The sequence below is a fragment of the Equus quagga genome, chromosome 11 (genome assembly GCF_021613505.1).
Source record: "Equus quagga isolate Etosha38 chromosome 11, UCLA_HA_Equagga_1.0, whole genome shotgun sequence".
In the NCBI taxonomy this organism is placed as follows: domain Eukaryota; kingdom Metazoa; phylum Chordata; class Mammalia; order Perissodactyla; family Equidae; genus Equus; species Equus quagga.
In genome coordinates this window covers 100938582-100962039 of record NC_060277.1, presented here as the reverse complement: position 1 = coordinate 100962039, position 23458 = coordinate 100938582, and the positions used below count along the sequence as shown (strand labels likewise).

The 23458-nt window shown below is 38.8% G+C and overlaps 1 protein-coding gene across 2 annotated transcripts; it reads left to right on the top strand.

Annotated features, from left to right (window-relative positions):
• The first annotated feature begins 154 nt into the window (after nt 1-154).
• CCDC47 (coiled-coil domain containing 47) lies at nt 155-21553 on the top strand. Of its 2 annotated transcripts, none has more exons than XM_046674745.1 (13): nt 155-331; nt 5614-5882; nt 6348-6455; nt 6965-7139; nt 8542-8663; nt 8898-8963; nt 11045-11146; nt 11351-11461; nt 12199-12284; nt 13624-13682; nt 14817-14926; nt 15154-15321; nt 19878-21553. In XM_046674745.1, the coding sequence occupies exons 2-13, from the start codon at nt 5619-5621 to the stop codon at nt 19956-19958; spliced, it is 1452 nt and encodes a 483-aa protein (XP_046530701.1). In that variant the 5' UTR covers nt 155-331; nt 5614-5618; the 3' UTR covers nt 19959-21553. The 2 variants fall into 2 exon arrangements, with proteins under 2 accessions (XP_046530701.1, XP_046530702.1); XM_046674746.1 differs by having other exon boundaries at nt 329-465.
• Nucleotides 21554-23458: the final 1905 nt, after the last annotated feature.

The window sequence follows — 23458 nt, the reverse complement described above, 5'->3', positions numbered from 1 at the left end:
CAACATTTCTCCGCGTGCCTCTAGCCACGTGGTCCCATGGAGCATGGCTACCTTTAGCTTCCGGAGCATCAGTTCAGCGTGATGACAACTTGACCGAACCCTAGCGGAGAGAGCTAGAATCGAGGCGGGCAGTTCCGGCCCAGGGCAGGGATTATGTAATTTTCCCAGCAGCCCCTCTTCGCCCCAGCTGAGCCGGGGAGGAGGTCTCGCGCGGTCCCCGAGGCTGCGTCCCGCCTCCAACGCCCTACGCTGGGGGGACGGACCGCACGCATTCTACGTAACGGATGGTGGAGGCTGCATGAAGAGTGGCTCGGCGTGACTGAGCTGCGTGGTGGGTCTATGTCCTAGAGGGATCAGGGACAGTAAAACCGTGGTGACCACGCAGGCGGCAGCCGGCCAGAGACGCCGGCGGGGTGGAGGTGGTGGCTGCGGGAGCGCTGGGCCGGGTTCTAGCGCCCAGCACAGGTAGGAAGCGGGTCATGACGCGTAAATCGATGGGGCCGGGCCAGGCCGAGCGGTGACTGAGTTGCGTGGCCTAACCCGGTCCCGTTTCCCACCTCACCCCCTAAGTCCGGCCTGTGACGTCAGTCCCCGCGCCTTCTCACCTCTCCCGTCTTTCTTAAAAACAAACAAACTTTGTCTATCTCAAGGCCCGTTTTCTGTTGATCTTCGGGATTGGGGTGACTTTAACGGTTTTGGGGAACTTCCCTAAAGATCTGTGAGCAAATGCCAAACAGAAGGGCAAAGTTAGAGGAAACTTACAGTGTGCAGTAGGAAGAACGGAGTATAGACCTTAGGATGAATTGATTCTCCATGATGGGGAAAGACTAGACCCGGGTGGTTTAAAAGAAGCAGCAACCTTTGTGGCCAGTCTTCTCTGGAGGTTTCTAACAGAAGACGTGTTTTTATCCAAGGTGTTTAAGAAGACAGGGGAATGTCTACATGATTTCCGGAAGTCTCATAGTATGGCCATTGTCAGAAAGTCCTAATTTAAATGGCAACAAGGAATGACCCCCCGCCCCCGCACCCCCCGCCGGCCCGTCCCCCGCGTCTTATTCCTCGGTTGTTTTTGAGCCCAGACCCAGTAGCTGAGAGACTGCCAGGCGAGCTAGCAGAAGATAATCAAACCAGACTTGTTAGTGCTTGTGTTCCCTGCCGCAGGAGTTTCAGGACTGAGTGGCCTGGCAGGGAGTTGTGCATTTGAGAAATGACTTGACAGGTGCAGCAGAGAGACTTCTGAAAGAGAAGGCCAAGGCACAAATGGCTTGGATGATTTTAACATAGATAATCTTGAAGGACCCCTGTTACAGTGCTGAGTTATCTTAGAAATGCTTCTGTTATGTGAACATTTCTAAGTGGAGTTTGAAATGATCAGACCTTTTCACAGGCAGTTAATCAAGTTGGCTATGGCAACGTTAACCTTTATTTGCTTCTATTTGAAAAAGTTTTTAGCCGAGATCTGAAAAGGGAAACACTAAAAATGAAGTTTTTTAAATCTTAAAAAACTTAAAGGGTGTTCACAAGGCACAGGGGAAGGAAATAATGGGAACTCATTTATTGAATGCCTTCTATGTGCCAAGCACATATCTCCTGCAATACCACTACAGCCCTGTGAGTCAAGTAATGAATGAGTATCCCTTTTTCGTATGTGGGGAATAGGGTATTTTAAGTAATTAACCCAAGATCATATGGCTAGCAAATGGTAGGGCTGACATTTTAAACCAAATCTAACTCCACCAAAGTACATGCTTTTTTTCATATTTCTTCCACTTTTGACTATAATAAAAGGTTATGAAAGGGAGCTAGGGATGTTTGGAGACACATCACAGACCTTTTGAGGTTGATGTTGAGAATGAGCTATGTTTTCTCATAAAATGTCCCCTGGTGCTAACCTCAAAGATCAAATATTGGAAAGGATATACTATTGGCCCATCCTTTATGGCATTTCTCAAATCATTTGCACCTTTCAAAATTTATGAACTTTGTCCAACTCTAAGAATATTTCTTGAGCAATGATGGGGTGCGGGGTATTGGGCAATAACCTTTGATATTGAACTGATTGCTTTAAGAATTTGTGGTGTTGGGGCCAGCCCCATGGCTGAGTGGTTAAGTTCGTGCGCTCCAGCTTCAGAGGCCCAGGGTTTCGCCAGTTCAGATCCTGGGCACGGACATGGCACCGCTCGTCGAGCCATGTTGAGGCGGCATCCCACATGCCATAACTAGAAGGACCCACAACTAAAAATATACAACTATGTACTGGGGGGCTTTGAGGAGAAAAACGGAAAAATAAAATCTTTAAGAAAAAAAGAATTTATGGTGTCGTGAATATGAGATATAGAATATTCGCTATCCCAGAGCACCTTGAAAGAGTAGTACAAACTCACTTTTGCCACCCACTCACCTCCATTAGTACTTAACTCCCTGCATTCTGGCTTCCTTCTTTGCCACTTCCCTGCAGTTGCCAATAATAATTTCGTTATTAACATTTGGAAATTTTTGGTCCATATCTTACTTGAACTTTCTGCAGTAATTGAAACTGAGCTCTGTTTCCTTCTTAGAAATGTGCTTCTCCTTTGACTTCTATGATACCTCTTGGGCCAGAATCTCTTCTTTTTCTCTAACCAGTCCTTCTTAGTTTCACATTCCAGTTCTTCCTATTGTGCCCAATTCTTAGGTGTGATTTGTTTCAAGACTTTTTGGTGCTTTTTTTTTTTTTAACCTATTTCTTAATTCTCCCTGGGGAATCTCATCCATTCCCACACCATCTCTATTTCCAGCTCAGGCTTGTATCCTGAACTCCAAACTTACATTTCTAACTACTTCCTTTTCTCCCTCTGTAAAAATAGATTATAATATCTTTTAGGGATATTGTGAAAATTAAGAGATAAATGTTAATCATCTAACATACTGCTTGAAAACACTCCAAACTTTTCAGCAGGTACTAAATTTAAGTCATTTCCTTTCCCCCCAATTTTTTCCTTCTTTATTGTTCTTTATCTCAAAGATAACTTTGTCCAGCTATTTATCAAACCAAAACTTGGAATCACCCCATATCTTCCTTTCCCACATTCCCTATGTCCAATCACTTTGTGCTAACAAATAGAATTTTTAAATATCTGACAAATCTGTTTTCCTCTTCATTCCCAGTACCACTGCCAGTTCAATCCTGTTTTATCTCTCATGTAATTATCTCAGCCACTTCCTATTTTCCCTGCCTCAGATGCCTTTCTCCAGTTCACTCTATGTATGAGCTGTGAGGGTTAAATTGCAAATCTGATAGTGTCGCTCTCCTACTTAAATCATTTAGTTGATTCTAACTATCCAAATTTCTTAGTGTAGTATTTAAATAAGGATCATCATAATCTGGCCCCTGCTGGCTTTTCTAACCTCATTTCCCCAACTTGGGTCTACAAACCCAATGCTCCATCACAACAAACTCTTAAACTATGCTGTTTTAGGCCTCTATGCTACAGCTGTTCTTCAGTCTTCAGTGCTTTTCTTGAGTACAGGCACAATGCTTTTATTTTATTTTTAGAGGAATTTTTTCTTTTTATTACAAAATCTCATGAAAGGAAAAGTAGAAAAATGTAAAGAAAAATGCCCATAATCCAAACCCAATACCATACAAAAAAAATTATCTATATGTAGAGATATGTCCTTCTAAACCTTTTTATGTGTATTTGCTTCTTAAACAACATGGGTTCTAATAACTTCATTTGTAACAATTTTTAATGGACAAAAAGTAAATTTTTTTTTGTATGTACCCCATAGTTTAACCAGTTTCAAATTTTTTCCTAAGTAGTACTGTAACACATATCCTTGAAGCTAAGTTCTCGTGCAAATTTATGATCATCCAGGAATCATGTTTTACTTCTCTTGGCATAGTATCTGACGTGGTGATACGCTCAGTGAAGGTACATTTGATTAGATATGGCAAGGTCATTTTATGAAAAGTAGCATAAGCCAGAGAAGTTTTTAAAAATTATTCTGCAGGAATTGGTTAGCCTTTGATGATTGTTGATTCCTTATGTAACAAAAGTTGTACATTAGAGAGATGATGGTGGTTTTTAGGGAGGAGAAGTTGAGAGAGGGTTGAGACGGGGAGACCATTTAAAATAATACTGTGGTTCTTCAGCAGGTGGTGACAACTTCGATTATCATGATGGCTTTGGGAATCAAAGAAGGAAACACCAAGATTTAATGGCTAATTAGATTTTGAAGGGAAAATGAAATGAGAAATTAGATATCTTGCTTTTTACCAAAAATAAGACTGGAAAAATGTGATTGATGCTAATGTAGAAATAGAGAAATTCAGGTACCTGTTGATTTTGCGATGATTGTAGGGCAGAGGTCAGCAGACTGCAGCCTGAGAGGTGGACTATTTTTATACATCCTGTGAACTAAGAATGGTTTTTACATTTTTAAAGAGTTGTTTTAAAAAAGAAGAATATGTGACAGAGACCAGTATGTGGCCCACAAAGCCTGAATTATTTACTGTCTGACCCTGTACAGAAAAGGGTTGTAAGGCATCAAAATGGGCATGTCTGTTAGACAATCAGTGATACAGGACTGGTGTTTAGATGAGGGGGAAGGCTAGAAAGACAGCCTAAATAGATTTGATGGTTGAAATCTAACTACTCTTCAAACTCTAGCTCAAGTGTTCTCCCTTTTTTTGTAAAGCCTTACCTGTTTGGTAAGATGATTTCATTGTCCTCCGTGTTTTCATATCATTTGGCACATTTTTGTCACAGATCTGGTTTCATTATATTTGTTGGTTCAAAAACTCATTTAGATGGTGGAATACCTAGTGTTCTTTTCAGAAGACTATGAATGTCAGCGTATTTAATTCCATCATGCACACTAGGAACAGTTTTGTTAGCAAAATATTACTCCTTCAAGAACTAATAAAAAAATCACAGCCACCGGCTTACAGAGGTAGTTCATAGCAGGGATTTTGGAGGCAAAATCAGGATCAGATCACAGCTCTGTGTCACTTGGTAGTTGTATTACTTAGCATCTCTGTGTTTTGTTTTGCTTATCTGTGAATTGGGGATGTTAATAATGCTACTTTCCTCAAAGGCTGTTATGAGGATTAAATTAGTTGCTTTTTGTAAAGCCTTTAGGACAGGGCCTAGCACTGTGTGTCTTCATCATTTGATTTGATGATGATGATGATGTTCACATATGCACACACACAGTTCATCTAAGGATGAGTGGCTTTTCTATTCATGTATTGTTTTTGTTACCACTAACAGATAAATAGTTGCATCTCATTCTTATTTTGTTATACCCCTTACCAGTTCCTGTATAAAGCTTTTTATACACTCTTAAAAAATGCTTACCAAATACACAATGTAAATAGAAACTAACCTAAAGATATTAAATGACTTGTGCAAGATTTTATAGATAATTAGTGACAGAGTCCAGACTAGAACCCAGGCCTCTTGACCCTCACCTCACTGTTCTTTATATGATGCTGTCTGAAATGAATACTATTAAAAAAAGAAAAACAGGAGAGAGTCATAGATTTATTTTTTAACTATTTACAAATTTTGATCGGTATATGTAGAATGGCAGTCCATTTAGGTTATTATTTTTTTAACTCATTTTAAGGTGCAATGAGAGCCTTCCACGCTTTCTGTGTTGTCCTTTTGGTGTTTGGGAGTGTCTCTGAAGCCAAGTTTGATGATTTTGAGGATGAGGAAGACATAGCAGAGTATGATGATAATGACTTTGCTGAATTTGAGGATGTCACAGAAGATTCTGTTACTGAATCTCCTCAACGGGTGATAACCACTGAAGATGATGAAGATGAGACCACTGTGGAGTTAGAAGGGCAGGATGAAAACCAAGAAGGAGATTTTGAAGATGCAGATACCCAGGTGAGGTTCTTTTTTATTGATTTCTTGGGAAATTGGAAGGATGGGAAAAGGTGTAACTGGCACTTTCCCCAGACATTAAAGGTAAGGCTCAGGTCTAGGGAAACCTTTGCTTTCTCTGGTATCTTCATTTTTGTTCAGTAGGTAGAGCTCTTCTAAGTGTTTTGCGGTATGTTCCCACCTTTTACATTGATCGAAGAATGAATTGTATTTTTCTCCTCTATGGAGAGGCTGGTTGGGGGAAGGGGTGGAGAATAGATACCGTGTATAAGTGGGAATTGTATCATTTTGATCTCAGGGTTCAGAAGCATGGAGAGTCATCATTTGTTAAAAAACATGTAATATCTGGGTGTTCTGTGCTCAGCTGCTTACATGTTCTGTTTTCCTCTCCAAGTGTTACCTGCAAAAGTGAGATACAATTGCTGGTGACATTTGGAGGGGAAAACAGATTGTGCCTCATTTTTGTAGGAGGGAGATACCGAGAGTGAGCCATATGATGATGAAGAATTTGAAGGTTATGAAGACAAACCAGATACTTCTTCTAGCAAAAATAAAGACCCGATAACAATTGTTGATGTAGGTATTCAGGATTCTGAATTCCAAACTAACCAACAAAATATCTTGCTGTCATTAATCCCAGAAATATATAGTGACATATAGCTGGTGCTGATGTAATAGTGTGAGCTTTGAAAGAGTTTGATATCAATTCTTTTAAAACACCACACTCCTAGAGAAGTAACCCCTATATTTTTATTCTGGTCTCCTAGTTTTATTTATCAAGGAATGATGAAGAGGATAGACATTGAATTTATTTTGGGATGGGATACAGAATCAAGGTTAATACAAAGAGCTTTCCAGCTTTTCGTCCCATTTGATTATCCTCAATTTCCTTAAAGAATCTTTCATGAAGCTAAGATAGAAAACCAAAAATGGTCATATTTTTCAGAAGTATAACCATATTCAGTGACAGTTATCTAAAGTATCCACTTCTGTTCATGGGTTTTCTCAATTCTTCTTCATCCCATGAGTTAGACTCCATCTTTCAGCCTCAGCCAACATTAAATGGAATGATTGTTCTTCTTTAGGTTCCTGCACACCTCCAGAACAGTTGGGAGAGTTACTATCTAGAAATTTTGATGGTGACCGGTCTGCTTGCCTACATCATGAATTATATTATTGGAAAGAATAAAAACAGTCGCCTTGCTCAGGCCTGGTTTAACACTCATAGAGAACTTTTGGAGAGCAACTTTGCCTTAGTAGGTAAGTTAGTCTAATACAAGTCCAGCTGCCTGCTTGAAAACCATCTGGTGAGAACTGTTTATGCCCCTCAGTATAAGCATCTAACTCTTTCATGCACTGCAGAAGAAGATGCTTTATTTTCTCTCAAGGATCCTATTTTTGTTAGGTTTTATATACTGAATAAATTGCATTTATAAAATAATTTCCTCATCTTTCATTAATCAATAGTTGCTAAGCATCTCCTGATTAGAATGAGATAATCACGTTATCAAAACAAGTTGATAAAAGTCTGGCGGAAAGCAAGGAATTTTGACATTTTTGGTAGCTTGATAAATGCTTTCAGTTCATCTTTTAGAAATTAGAAATCTCTCAGAATTCTCTCAGATTCTGGGCAGTTTAGTTTCAGATCCACTGAAGAGGTGTACACTGAAGCACCTCAGAGGAACCCCTGTAGTTGTATAGTGTAGGGAGTAAGGTGGTCTTCGCTGCCTTCACCTTTGTTTGCTTGTAACACTTTGTTTCCCTTTAATAGTAAGCAAGCGTCCATCTTTCGCAGAGGTTTGTATGATGTGCTGGGTACTTTGCATACGTTGTTTCTTATTTAATCTTTGTAACGCACGGTCAGTTGGATATAGTTTCTGTTCTCCTAAGGAGGGAACTGACTTCCAGAAATGTTAAAACTTGCCTAAACTATTAAATTCCAACCATGATATTAGAACCTAGACTACTTATTTCCAAAGTCCATACTCTTTCTGCTGTCCCATGGTATTTCAGAGTACTTTTTGACCTGAAGATTAAGGGAAAAAATAAACAGACGTTAACGCCTTCCACTTCACATCATGTGTTTTCATTCAGTGTATCAATCTGCTTCACCTTGTGAGGTTGAACAATTTCTTTTGTACGCTTAATGATTAAATGAAGAGAGGAAATGATTGGAATTTGAGCTTTTTCTCAATCTAAAATACAGCTCTTAATACCACTGTTACAATTTTGCTGTTGGGAAAGCAAACTTGGTTAATGTTAACTCATAGGAGACACAGTGAGGGAGTGTTGAATAGATTGTATTAATGATATATTTTATTCACTGCATAGTTTTTTTGTTTTTCTTTAACTTTTGGCAGAGACATTTAAACTGACTTTCCTTCATTTTGTGTCAACTCTTGAGAAATTTATACTCCAAGCTGATTGTCATTAACTAACAAAGACATAGAGGTAATGCTAGAGTCCATAATTTTTTTATGGAGACAATAAAGAGTTTTAAAAGTAAAAGTAACACTGCCCGTCTGTTGTAATCTATGTCCAAAGGGTAATTCCCCAAGATAGCAAAGTACAGCTCCGATGATTTTGGGGTCAAGGTGGAGGAGGGTGTGGTGATTAAGCCCCAACATTTTCCATGAATCACGTTAAGTGGTTTTACGCCTAGGGGATGATGGAACTAACAAAGAAGCCACAAGCACAGGCAAGCTAAACCAGGAGAATGAGCATATCTACAACCTGTGGTGTTCTGGTCGAGTGTGCTGTGAGGGAATGCTCATCCAGCTGAGGGTAAGTAGGGAATTTCTGGTATAATGTATATCTTCCTTTCATTTTTTCCAGCATGATTCCAAATTCTCTAAGTTTAGTGTTTCATCCTTTCATGTTGGAGTTAAAATGAGATCTAAAAATCATCTTTCTACTGACTGGCAAATGTAGATTATATTTGATGAAGCATTTGGTTCCTCCTCCAAGGTCTTTTGTTTATTCTAAGTGGAAGTTCCAACTGTTCTCTTGTTTATCCAGTTCCTCAAGAGACAAGACTTGCTGAATGTCCTGGCTCGGATGATGAGGCCAATGAGTGATCAAGTGGTATGTATTCTTCCTGCTGGTTTTCTCTATACACACTGAATTCTTAGCTTCTTAGAGCTTATTCCGTTTCTTGCCTGGATTCTGTTTGGTGTTTCTGGCAACTTGCATTCCTTGCCAAAAAATGGGCCGTTTTCAATTTGGATAGATCATCTTCCACTCAGTGTGCAACTGTGGGGAGTGGGGTGGGGGGTGGGCACATGCTTTTTGTAAGAAAGGAGATAGTGCTCTATCACCAGGTAGATCGGCTGAATCAATCTGGATGATGGATGGAAAAACAGTTGTCACAGACAGTTTGCCCTCATATGTAACTCTGTTCCTCCTGTGCGCTTTTATCTTTGGCAATAAACTGGGTTTCTTCTTAAATATTTTCTGCTTCAAATAATATATCTTGGGCTGAATGAGCTCAAATCACAATCTGGGAACCTTATTGTTTGGTATACCTTCTTCCGTTTATTAAATTAACATGCTAATCTGCAAATTGTGTCCTTTGTCAGAAATGCCACATTCCCCCTCCATTCATTCTTTCAATAAATAATTGTGCTGTCTCCCACTGCTACAAAAAAACAAAAATATATACAAGACAGTCTCTTCGTTTATGTAAACTAGTAGAATAAGAGATGTCTGCATATGTCAAAATACAAAGTAGTGTTTGGTTAATAAATGCTGTATTAGTACTATCATTAGATACTTTGAAATGTAATTATTGGATTGAGACTTGTTATTATTTTAAAGGTCTCATTTTTTTATTGCAAACCTGTATCTTTTGTTTATTTTAATTTTCCTAATATGGCTTCTGATGATTTGATCCACGATTTTTAGACGTCCTCAGTTAGGATTCCTGTCATCCTTTCTTCTACCAAATACCATCTTATTAGGTAGAAAGGAAGAAATTTTGGGGGCCAGACTGGTGGTGCAGCGGTTAAGTTCGCACATTCTGCTTCAGTGGCCGGGAGTTCGCCAGTTTGGATCCTGGGTGTGGACCTACACAGCACTTGTCAAGCCATGCTGTGGCAGGCATCCCACATATAAAATAGAGGAAGATGGGCACGAGTGTTAGCTCAGCGCCAATCTTCCTTAGCAAAAAGGAGCTTTGGAAGCAGATGTCAGTTGTTAGCCCAGGGCTAATCTTGCTCAAAAAAAAAAGAAAGAAAGAAAAGAAATTTTGCTGTGTCTTCAACCATCCTTTTGTGGAAATTATTCTTTAGAGTGTTAATTATTTTCGGTTCTCTCCTGACGTAGACTTAATCTTCTCTTTTCCTCTAAGCAAGCCATCCTTTTATGTCTTTCTGCAAAGACAGTTTCAACAAACACGTTGTTCTTTATATTTCTTAGTCCTTTTTTCTGGGTTCTGTCAAAGGTGTTGCTTTGTGTAATTTACCCTCAATGAGGGAAGAATAGAAAACATTTTCTTTTCTTTTCTTTCTTTCTTTTTTTTTTGAGGAAGATTGGCCCTGAGCTAAGTACTGCTAATCCTCCTCTTTTTGCTGAGGAAGACCAGCCCTGAGCTAACATCCATGCCCATCTTCCTCTACTTTATACATGGGACACCTACCACAGCATGGCTTTTGTCAAGCGGTGCTTCCCAAACTGGTGAACCCTGGGCTGCAGAGAAGCAGAACGTGCGAACTTAACCGCTGCGCCACCGGACCAACCCAGAAAACATTTTCTTATACAGCTGCCATCTTGCCAATTCTTTGCTATATTTCCCTCCATTAACATTTCTCTTCTTCCACATATTGATAATTTTTGACCCAAACATTTTAAGATACAGTTAATATGATAAATAGGGCCATGTTTATCATACCAGACTTTCCCACTGTTTTTTTCGAGGACTCACTAGGTTAGATCAGTTCACCCAGGATAACATCCATTTTGATGAACTTAAAGCCAGCTGATTAGGGACCTTCAGCCATATAACACAACGTAATCATGAGAGTGATATCCCATCACATTCACAAGTCCCACTTACATTTGAGGGGAGGATGTATACTCCGAGGGCAGGAATCTTGGGGCCATCTTAGAAATCTGCCCATCACAGAACCTAGCAGGTGAGTTTTGTTGTTTTTTTTTTTTTTCTGAAGCAAATAAAAGTAACCATGAATGATGAAGACATGGATACCTATGTGTTTGCCGTTGGCACTCGGAAAGCCTTGGTGCGACTACAGAAAGAGATGCAGGATCTGGTATGTCAAGTTGTTCCAACTCAAATAAATGCAGAAACTATGCCTCTTTATTACATATGCATTCAACTTTAGAGCATAGGATGATTAATTATATCACTTGAACATTGTTAAGCACCACTTTGCAATAGTACATATTCTCTTGAGAAGACAAAGTCTTTGTGCATAAAAATGTCATGTTTTGCTTTCAATTACTTCTTCCTCCAGAGTGAGTTTTGTAGTGACAAACCTAAGTCTGGAGCAAAGTATGGACTGCCAGACTCCTTGGCCATCCTGTCAGAGATGGGAGAAGTCACAGAGGGAATGATGGATACAAAGGTAAATTCAACAGAAGATGTACATTTGCGGACCTTGGCGTATACAGGGCACTCTCCCTAAAGTCACACTGTACAAGTTCTTCATTTTATGACGATGCAGTAGTTACACATTCCTTTCCCACACAAACATTAAAATACCTCTTTAAGCAATAGATTACCGTGTCAAAAAGACAATTTGATTAGTCAAGAAGTTCTTCTCTAAATCAAGAGCAAATTGTTCCTAGGATTGCTAATAGCTTTCAGGTTTTTTGGTAAAGGACTGCAGTTTTAATTCTTATCAGCATGTCATTAGTCCTTTAGTTTTTTTAGCTTCTATTAGTGTAGAAGAGGGCTATATAGAGAGCCATTTTTTTCCTATGGGTTGTGTAATGGTAATAGCACATCTTAGTATCACGAAAATATAGGCTAGCTCAAAGACAGTTCTAAATGTAAGTTGAAGGTGATGTGTTTATGAAGAATTGCCTGAAATTATTTTAGATTTTATCTTCGTGCTTTCATTCTTGTTTAGAACATTATTTTGAGACATATTTTCAGCTGTTCCATGAGAAGAAATTTAATTATTGGTGTAACTGAAAAGAGGTACTAGTTTCATTGCAGAGAGATTCCTTATCTTAGTTAACTTTTGTAAAAGCTTTAGCCTTAATGACATTGTGCAGAAGTAAGGATTGAAGAGTGAATATGAAAAAGGGAAATGCATCAAACCCTACTTGAAAAAAAAATTTCTTTTCTTTATTTCAGATGGTTCACTTTCTTACACACTATGCTGACAAGATTGAATCTGTTCATTTTTCAGACCAGTTCTCTGGTCCAAAAATTATGCAAGAGTACGTATGAGATTAAAATTCTGAAATTAATTTTTCTCGCTAGCTTTCTGTGTTGAAACACTTGCAAGGAGCTTCTGCAATTTCCCTTACCAAATAAGTGAGGGAAGTTGGTGATGGGCATCCAAGTTTTCCTTTGCTTTGACTGCATGCATCATGAATGTAATTGAAAACCAATGGGAGGCAAATAAACCTCTGCGGTTTGCATGTGTTGCCGCATATATACACCACCCACTCAGTGAGGTGGATGGAATCTTACAGAATGGCTCATACTAGGAAAATGTAATTGCTAATCTCTTTGTCCTTTGTAGTCTAGGTTCTTTTTTTTTCTTTTTTAATTTATGGTATGAATCTCTCTGTGATGTTTGACTTGTGTTTTTGATTGATTGCACATCTATGTGTCTTATAATTCAGGGCCTTTTCCGGCTTCCTTCAAGTTGTTGGGTGATTATATTCTTTCCTAGTATATTATCAGATGCCCTCAATGCCACAGAATTTCTGACTTCATAGTAACGTTTGAATATACACATTCAGGGCTTGAATTTGTTGTTTGAATTCACGTCCTCACTCAGGAGAGCATACTTATTTAAGTTTATCCTTGGCGTAGAATTGGTTCTGACTTAAATTTTTGGTTAAGGGCTACTCCCGCAAAGCCTATGGAACCGAGTACAGTTAAAAGCCAATCTGGATTGTAGTTGTGTGTCAAAATTACTCAGGTCCTTATGCCCCTAGATAGCATTACATTATCCTTGCCTTGCTCAACTCAGTAGCAACACTGGGGCAAACTGTCACGTTATAGTATTCGTGGAGCATTTTGGGTGCGGGGGAAGGAGAGAGGGGTTGATAGACAAGGATTTCAAAAGAATGTTTTGTGAGTTGGAACTAAATTATATATGCTATAGTAGATTATTTCTAAATTTATTCTGAGCCCAACTCAAAAATAAGATGTTCCATATATGATGGTAGGAGTTGTAAATAAAACATAAAAACCCATCAAAATAAGCAAAAGTGTTATTGAAAACATGGGCCTCATCCTTAAATATAAGCTCATTTCTGGCTCCCCAGGTGAAATGGAATATATCCTGCCTAGAGGGGACATTACTGGAGGTGTTCAAATATAGGGTAAAGGTCACTTGGGAATGCATCCATCAGATAGACGAGTGGATGAGATGACCTGTAAAACTCCTTCAGGCTCTGAGATTATATTTGCCTTGGGGATGCCAAGCCAAATTCTGTGCTGATTATTTGCAGGCATCTGTTCATCTAAGTGAATTGGGTGACTTAACATGCATGGAAAATCTCTTTCTCGTGTTCTTTCTAAATAGCCTTTCTTTTATGACAGGGAAGGTCAGCCTTTAAAACTGCCTGACACTAAGAGGACACTATTGTTTACATTTAATGGTAAGTGTTCTGTGTGTTGTCCAGTTCTTCGTTTTCTTTGAGATGATCTTAAGGAGAGTATTATTCCCTCCTAAGTGATAGCTATAGAAAACTACATTAAAATTAACCCCATACAGGCCGGCCCAGTGACATAGTGGTTAAGGTTGCACACTCCACTTTGGTGGCCCAGGGTTTGCGAGTTCAGATCCTGGGCATGGACCCACACACCGCTCATCAAGCCATGCTGTGGCAGCATCCCACATACAAAATAAAGGAAGAGGGGCCAGCCCAGTGGCACAGCAGTTAAGTTTGCATGTTCCATTTGGGCAGCCTGGGGTTTGCCGGTTTGGATCCCAGGTGCAGACATGGCGCTGCTTGACAAGCCATGCTGTGGTAGGCATCCCACATATAAAGCAGAGGAAGATGGGCACAGATGTTAGCTCAGGGCCAGTCTTCCTCAGCAAAAAGAGGAGGATTGGCAGCAGATGTTAGCTCAGGTCTAATCTTCCTCCCCCTCCCCCCCCACAAAAAAGAGGAAGATTGCAACAGATGTTAGTTAGCTCAGGGCCAATCTTCCTCACCAAAAATAAATAATAATAACCCCTGCTTATTGGTTTTTGGGTTGGTTGTTTTTTTTTTCTAATTTTACATTGCTAGCAGGAATCTTACCAGCCATCTTTATATTACACAATGCCAGTTTTTGAGTTTTTTTGTTTTTTTAAAGATTGGCACCTGAGCTAACATCTGTTGCCAGTCTTCTTTTTTTTTCCTCCTTGTCCTCAAAGCCCCCTAGTACATAGTCGTATATTCTAATTGTAGGTCCTTCCAGTTCTGTTATGTGGGGTGCCACCTCAGCATGGCTTGATGAGTGGTACCAGGTCTGCGCCTAGGATCTGAACTGGCGAAACCCTGGGCCACCAAAGCAGAGCGCATGAAGTTAACCACTGAGCCACGAGGCCAGCCCCTTGGGTTTCTTCAATAAAGATCTTTTCTATTTCTTCTTTTCTATTTAATTTCTATTTTCTGCTGAATTTTAGCTGCTTAAGAAACTTGGAGAAAGGAGTCTATTAATACCAAAAAAAGAAAAGAGAATTGGGTGATCCACAAGTATTAATACTGACATTAACTCAATAGGAAAATGGCTTTGTTTTCCAGTGCCTGGCTCAGGTAACACTTACCCAAAGGATATGGAGGCTTTGCTACCCCTGATGAACATGGTGATTTATTCTATTGATAAAGCCAAAAAGTTCCGACTCAACAGAGAAGTAAGACCTGCAACCTTTATTATAAGTTGGCACCTTTTGTTCTTTTCCCCCTGGGGGCGGTGGTCAGCTGTCAAGGATTCCAGTGATTGTATTTTTGCGATTGTACTTTTGCTCGTTGACTTGAAAGTGCTAAATGAGAATAGTTTTATGAAAGAATACTAAATGGGATTTTGCTTCTGTTGGATTGAAATGGGTTTCTTATGAAAAACTTTGTTTCTTGGGGAAAGGGCAAACAAAAAGCAGATAAGAACCGAGCTCGAGTAGAAGAGAACTTCTTGAAGCTGACGCATGTGCAAAGACAGGAAGCTGCACAGTCTCGGCGTGAGGAAAAGAAAAGAGCAGAGAAGGAGCGAATCATGAATGAGGAAGATCCTGAGAAACAGCGCAGGCTGGAGGTGAGATAAACTTTTCTTATCACTGAGGTAAAACTAGATTTATAAGGATGCTTATTTATGCCATACTGACTGTTAAGGTAATGTAATTCTATGTAGGAATGTACACAGGCTAAAAGTTTAACATCTTCTCAGCACTTGAGACATTTTGTTAGTTGATAGCAGTATAAAGAAGGATAAATCCTTCCTGTTAAACCATGTTAGACTGAGTCTATGAGCCTGGAGAATTAGATGAATTATCCTGTTCCCCCAGCATAATCCCATTTTGAAAGTTCCACTACCATCTTTCAAGCCAAACACTTACAGAGGCAGAAAGAAATTAGATATTTTAATAGAAGCCAGCACATGTGCCCTATGGTCCAAATAAACTTGTTTTATAAAATTTTGAAGTTATCCCTGGTGGTTTAGTGGTTAAGATTCGGCCCTCTCACTGCCAAGGCCCAGGTTCGTTTCCCAGTCAGGGAACCACACCACCCATCTGTCGGCTGTCGTACTGTGCTGGATGCGTGTTGCTGTGATGCTGAAAGCTCTGCCACTGGTATTTCAAATACCAGCAGGGTCACCCATGGTGGACAGGTATCAGCAGAGCTTACAGACTAAGATAGACTAGGAAGAAGGACCTGGCCACCCACCTCCAAAAAAACTGGCCAGGAAAACTCTGAATAGCAGCCGAGCACTGTCTGACACAGCACCGGAAGGTGAGAGGATGGCACAGAAAGACCAGGCAGGCTTCCGTTCTGCTGTAAACGGGGTCACTAGGAGTCAGAATCGACTCAACGCCACTAACAACAAAAATAAAATTTTAAATTTGATTATAGAATTAACAGTATTTGTAATATTTTTGGTTTGTATTTTTGTTTTCTATTTTTTATATACCCAGAATCTCAAACTTAAGAGCTTTTTAGGCTGTAGTATGTTATGTTTCAAATATCAGTATGTTCTCACATTTTTGTAAAATAAGATGCCATAGTCCAGCTCTAAAATTTTAAACCTTGTAAATGGTGGTCAAAAAAAGAGGAGAACAACGTTCTGGGAGATGTGAATTTTAACGAGAATAATCTCAAAGATTGAAGAAAATTCTTAGAAGTGGGGAGGCATACTGCCAAGAAAAAGTGAGCCACTGTGTGGCACTTCAGTTGCCAGTAGAGTCACTAATACTGTTGAGTGAAGGTCCCAGGCCTCCTCCCATCTTATCCTTTCTCATCATTTTTTGATTTGGTTTTGGTTTGGTTTAATTGATGGGTGTTTTTCCCCTGAATAGAGCTCTGTGTTTATGCAATTGTCTTTATAAATAAAAATGGCTTTTTAATGAATCTGTTGGAAGAATCTACATGGAATCATTAATAGATAGTGCCTTTAATTTTTCTATGAAAAATGTTGTCCAGTTCCTTCTGGGGTTTGAAACTATAGTAGATTTAAGAAAAAGTAGGGGGTGGGGGGTCCCAGAACATAGCTTGATTCAGACTGTAAGCTGCTTGTAGGTGTAAACCATGTATTTTTTTTTTTAGAACCACCACTTTGTAATATCTAGGCCTGGGTACCTTATGAAAACATCCAGTGAACTAAATGGGAAAGGAAAAAAAACAAAAGAAAAACCTCTATAGTCCATTTCTGACTTGAATGGCTCATTAGTACAAATGTTCTGGACCTTCCTGCCACTACTAGTATAGCTTTGTTTTTTTGTTTACTTATATATTTAATTTGAAAAATATAGAGAAACATATATACAGAAGTTAAAATTAAACTTAATTCTACTATGTAAAAATAACATAATCCTTCAGACAATTCCCATTCCTAAAGGTAACCACCATTAACACTATATAGCTTATTTAGTTCCCCAGCTATATATATGTTTAGTGTGCATACAGTCCTTTTCTTTTTTTTTTTTGCTGAGGAAGCTTAGCCTTGAGCTAACATCTGTGCCAGTCTTCCTCCATTTTATATGTAGATCGTTGCCACACCATGGCTGCGAGTGGTGTAGATCTGCACCTGGAATCCAAACCCGTGAACCCAGGCCACTGAAGCAGAGCACACTGAACTTAACCACTACGCCACAGGGCCAGCACCCCATAAGCCTTTTCTTTTTCTTTTTTTCTTTTTTTTTTTTTGGAGGAAGATTAGACCTGAGCTAACATCTGCTGCTAATCCTCCTCTTTTTTGCTGAGGAAGACTGGCCCTAAGGGAACATCCATGCCCATCTTCCTCTACTTTATACATGGGATGCCTACCACAGTATGGCTTGATAAGTGGTCCATAGGTCTGCACCCAGGATCAGAACCTGCAAACCCCAGGCCACTGAAGAGGAACATACCAACTTAACTGCTGTGCCACTGGGCTGGCTCCCATAATCCTTTTCTTAATGTAGATCATCTTATAAACAGGGTTCTGCAACTTTTTATATTAAAAATATTGCAGCCTTTCAAGAAAGTGCCTTTCCATATTTGTTCTTTTTTATTTCCTGAGGAAAACAATCCTAGGAAAGAAAAAGAGAGAGAAGCTGCCAATAAGAAATTGTAAAATGTATGCTTTTACTAGTATACGTTATGACAAGTCTTCAAGAAATCATATCTTTAAGAAAACTAGTTATCAATTTTTTAAATGTAGGATTCTGAGAGTGGGGAAATGGCTTCCCATTTGTTTTGCATTTTTTGAATTATTATTGAAGGTGAACATTTTTGACATTAACATAAATGTTTCTTAAATATGTTAATGTAAGTAGATTTCTTCTCTTAACTGCTGTACTGTACTCTTTAGGGTTAGTTTTACACGTGTATAATATGTAATATGGGAAGGGATGAATAGTGTTGGGGAAAGAAGGAATATGGTGGAGGTGGGGGTTGAGACAGTGTGAAGGGGACCTTGGGATAGTACTTTATATAGCTATCCCAGAGCAGTATAGCTTTTGACATACATTTGTCCCTTGGTGTACATCGGGGATTGGTTCCAGTACCCCCACAGATATCAAAATCCACAGATGCTCAAGTCCTTTATACTATAAAACGGCAGGTATTTGCATATAACCTATGCACATCCTCCTATACACTTTAAATCATCTCTCAATTACTTAGAATACCTAATACGATGTAAATGCTATGTAAATACTGTATTGTTTAGGGAATAATGCCCAAAAAAAGCCTGTACATGTTCAGTATTGGACGCAACCATTGTAGGCCTTTCAATCTGCGGTTGGTTGAATCTGCGGATGCAGAAACCGCAGATACAGAGGGCCAACTGTATATGCTGTTGCTACGCGCTTGCTATAGAGCCCTCACAGGAGGCAGCAGCTGCCAAAGGAGGTGGGTTCATTCCTGCCTTTGTGAACCCAAATTCAGAATGTATTTTCCCATAAAAGTGGTGCTAACAATGGTGGTTCAGTTCTTCAAGATACTTATACAATAGTGCAGCTATGGATGGATAAACCTTCAGGCCTACACTGCTGTATAGGTGAATAGTTTGTTGTTATCTTGTGTTTAAACCTGACACAGTCAGTAGTTCCGAAACCACCAATTTACACATCACCCTTTGAAACTAATTTGTTACACTATCAAGAACTATATATACTATGTGCTTTTGCTTTTCCTCTTCCATATTTTCTCAGTCCTTTACCAGTTGAGGAATATGTTTCTCACATTTTTACCCCAAACCCCTAAAAACTCAAGTTTGAGATTGCAGCTGGAAAAAGCTTTAATCAGATATGACCACTAATAACCAACAGTGAAGTCATGCTTTGTCTTGACCCCTAAGGCTTCCCTCAGTACAGGTAATAATAACCAGTGATTTTTGCTACTAAAATAATGTGTTTGAAGCTTCTTTCTCTCCTTTTACATAAGCTCCTAATTCCTAAATAAAAATATGATAAAAATTCCCAATTGGACATTATAAATTGAAGTATTGTGCTGAGGTATAAAATCTATGCTAAGAAGAAGAATTTACACTTAATAACCTCATCAAACAAGATCTTAAGGTTTTCTAAACTGAAGCACAACTCTTTAGCAGAAAAATATAAATATCATGATGAAAATTGAGTTAGTGTTTCCTGGGTATAGGAAAAATCAGACCAGAATAACAAAACGTGCTTAAATGTAGTATTTAGTTTCCTTCTAATGAGATTTTAATTACGTTTGCTTCATTCCAAGTAGACTTTCATTAAACAAGATAGATATTAGCAATTTTTTTTTTTAAGATTTTTTTTTTTTTTTTTCCTTTTTCTCCCCAAAGTCCCCCGGTACATAGTTGTGTATTCTTCGTTGTGGGTTCTTCTAGTTGTGGCATGTGGGACGCTGCCTTAGCGTGGTCTGACGAGCAGTGCCATGTCCGCGCCCAGGATTCGAACTAACGAAACACTGGGCCGCCTGCAGCGGAGCGCACGAACTTAACCACTCGGCCACGGGGCCAGCCCCTAGATATTAGCAATTTTTATAAGTACTTTCTGGACTGTTACATGTGGTCCAAGCCCAGGTTTTTGAATAATAATACAGGCAGTATTCTAGTTGGGTTTTTTTTGTTTTTTGTTTTGACATGTGCTTAGAGCTTAGTTTGCATTCCCACTCTCTCTCTAGGAAGCTGCTTTGAGGCGTGAACAAAAGAAATTGGAGAAGAAGCAAATGAAAATGAAGCAAATCAAAGTGAAAGCCATGTAAAGTCATCCCAGAAATCTGAGTCCTGATGCCACCTGTAAGCTCTGAATTCACAGGAAACATAAAAAATATGAGTCCATTTCTCATCTTAAAGTTCAAACACTCCAGTGACTGAGAAATTCTTATTTTATCATTTGTTCTGTTTTTTGGCTTGGAGTCTTACAGAGGTTATAGATACATTAGAAGGACTCTATTTCAGTAATTTTCTTCCAGATAATCAATTATTTTGATTATTTTATAAAAGAAATGATATATGAAATCTGTGTAATTTAAAATATTTTTAAAATTATAACACAAATCATCAGTGCTTTTAGTGCTTTGATGTTTGAAGAAATATCGTGAAATTTATAGATCTATAGATTGTTGCTTTTTGTTTAAACTAGGCAGTTGAAATGGCTATGAAGACTGACTCTAAACCAAGATTCCACAAATAACTATTGGAATTGCACAATAAACATTGCTTGGTGTTTTCTTCTGTCTCTACATTAAACTTGTAAAAAAGTAAAATTTAGAACACTATGTGGTATTGAAATTTCAGGGACTCAAAACATAATGTAGTTCAGGATATGTTTTGTAGGTGGGAGGTGCTGATGACAGTGTTATAGGATATCTGTAGGTTTTAGGATACTTACATGTACATGGAAAAGTCTAGCAATAGGTAGTACAGGAGCACGAGCTTATAACAATGTGAATGCTGTATTTTAAGTGGTTATATGTTTTTCTTCAGTAAAACATGCATGAAAAATTAACTGCTTCACCTAGATCAGACCAGTGATCTATGTGAACTCACAGATGTTTTCTTTCTTGGTTGCTGTAACCTATTGATGTTCATGGAGAAGCTCCATTCTCTGTGTTATGGCTGTAGCCTTTGCTTCTCTTTCTGCTTTTATCTCTTCCACAGTTGAGGCTAGGTATATTCTTTCAAAGAAATAGCCATGAATATGCAAAAATATACTTTTAAAAATGAGCTTTCCTAAACTATTGAGAGTCCTTTCTGTCTCTTGAGGAAGGAACTCTTAGGAGAGGCCCATCAATCTGCACAAGCATTTAGCTTGTTCAGATCTCTGCATTTTATAAATGCTTCCTACTAAGAAAGCATTTTTTAAGTCACTGCTTGTACTAGGTAATTTTTGCTGGGGATGGGAAAGGGTTGGGTTTTTTGGTGGGAGAGGGGTGGGCGGGTATTTTTGTGGATGCTTTATGTGCAGGTGTGCTCTGAGGCAATAACAAGTTGCTGTGAAAACAGCATGTGCTGCTGCCCTTGTAACTGCATGCAAACTTTTCACATAGTTTTTTCTCTAGGTTAATGCAGAAATGTGTAAACTGCAAATGTATTATTTTTTTAACCATTAATGAAATTAAGTTATTAAAATTAAAAAATAAAATTTACTTACTTTAATGCTATATAATTCTAGAATTAGTCTTGTTTTACAAACCTTTAAAATACATTTTAGAAATCAAAGTTGATATGCTTAGCTATCTTTTGATTAATAAAAGCTTTCTTAAAGTCCCACATATTTGGACCATGGCAGCTAATTTGTAATTTAAGCATTCATATGAACTACCTATGGACACGTATTAAAACTCATTGACAAAAATCTCAGAGTGCCGCCTTTACTTTTCTGGAGTTGCTCTACAAGAGTATAAGCCCATGGGAATGTTCTTTCTGTTCAATAAAAGTCAGCACTGAAATGCTTTTCCCTTAGTTGTTACCAGTTGTCATTTTTAGAATGTTTTATATTTTCAGAGCCCCATGTGTTATTCATGGGCTTCTCCCCCAAGTCCCCCTCTTAAGTTAAGACACTGTTATCTCTCCTATGAATGAAAGGACAAAGAGAGGAGAATAGTGTTGACTGTCACACACTGGAAAACCACTAAGCCCTTGAATCTTGTCTGCATTGCCGGGGCACTTAGGAATGCTGAAGCAAGCACTGGACTGGAAGATAAAACCTGGCTTTTATTTAGTGCTAGCAAAACCAATTACTAATCCTTTGACTTTGGCCAAGTCACTAATCTCTTCGAGTCTCTGTTCTGTTCTTTCTGTTTTCCCTTCCACAAAGTGAGGAAAGTAATTATTTTCTCTACCTACCTCACAGGGTAGGAAGAGACAACCTTCTACCTACCTACAACACCAAGAGATAATATATGTAAAATTCTGTTGTAAACTATAGCACTTTAAAAATGTAAGGTATTATCTAGGACTGTTCTCCAAGTGGTGTGTTTTTGCTTTACTCTCTTTTGCTTTTCTTTCTCCCAATGGAAACGAGGCAGATCCTTTCAGAGTTCTCTAACTTTATCTGCAAAGTTTGATGGTATGGGTGGGGGCATAGTTTACTATTCTGTTTCCTTGGTAATAGAAAACCTTTCCCTGCCAAGCACCAGATGTGAAACTCTTTTCTTTAGATGGGACTTAGACCAAAGGAAAACAGTGATTGGTGTTCTCATTCCACCCATCCAATACGAATGGGCAATGTGAAAATTATTTAGAGCTGTGTTGTATAACGATCCTTTGGTTTTGGTGGGAGGGCTGAAATACTATACTTTATCATCTCAGATTCTCTTCTTACTGTTCCTACCTCCACTCATTTTGAATGATTTAAAAGGATGTAAGAGGGAGGAGACACTTATATACATAGGTGTGACTTCTATTACAGACTGCTAAAACAATCGCAAAAAGTAGTACTTTTCTCAGTTTCTGGAGTTTAGTGATGAGCAAAAGACTTATTTGCATGTGGAAGAAGGTGTATTGTTTTTATTTTTGCACAAGTTGAATGCCAATTCAGCTCTGTGACCTGAGAAGTAATACTAATTTCAGAAGTAAACTATTTTTTTCTTTTTTTTTTCTTTTTGTGGAAGATTAGCCCTGGGCTAACATCTGCCTCTAATCCTCCTCTTTTTGCTGAGGAAGACTGGCCCTGAGCTAACATCGGTGCCCATCTTCCTCTGTTTTATGTGGGATGCCTGCCACAGCATGGCTTCACAAGCCGTGCATAGGTCCACACCGGGGATCTGAACCAGTGAACCCCAAGCCGCCGAAGCGGAATGTGCAAACTTAACCTCTGCACCACCAGGCCGGCCCCTAATTTTTTTTTCTGAAAGGGAAAACTTTGTGTCTACTACTATACTACTTTTAATGGATATTATTCATCTTTATTTCCATCTTTTAAAATTAACTGTCCTCTTTAATTTCACCTATTTGGTTTTATCCAAATAGTGTAACTTTTATTTATTTAAAAGACATACAGGCCTTTTTAAGTATTTAGTTCCACGGAGTTATTTGGAAATCAGATAATGTTACATCTGCCTAGGTTATTTATTGTATCAACTTTGTTTGAGGGAGAACTCTTAACTGCTTTCCTATCATATTTTAAACTTGAGTGCTTAAATAGCCCTTCTGCATATTCTTCTTGCATGTAACTATCACTTAGCAAGATTGTAGCAGAGTTAGAATTGAAGCCAGTTTTCTGCTTCAGGAAAGGGCCCTGGATTTGTGGGCAGGGCCC

Excerpts from the sequence above, each read along its gene's own strand:
- CCDC47 (XM_046674745.1), top strand. The coding sequence starts at position 5,619 with ATGAGAGCCTTCCACGCTTTCTGTGTTGTCCTTTTGGTGTTTGGGAGT. Across the intron at positions 8,664-8,897 it reads GAATGCTCATCCAGCTGAGG|TTCCTCAAGAGACAAGACTT; the intron begins GTAAGTAGGGAA and ends TTGTTTATCCAG. Across the intron at positions 15,322-19,877 it reads AGAAACAGCGCAGGCTGGAG|GAAGCTGCTTTGAGGCGTGA; the intron begins GTGAGATAAACT and ends CTCTCTCTCTAG.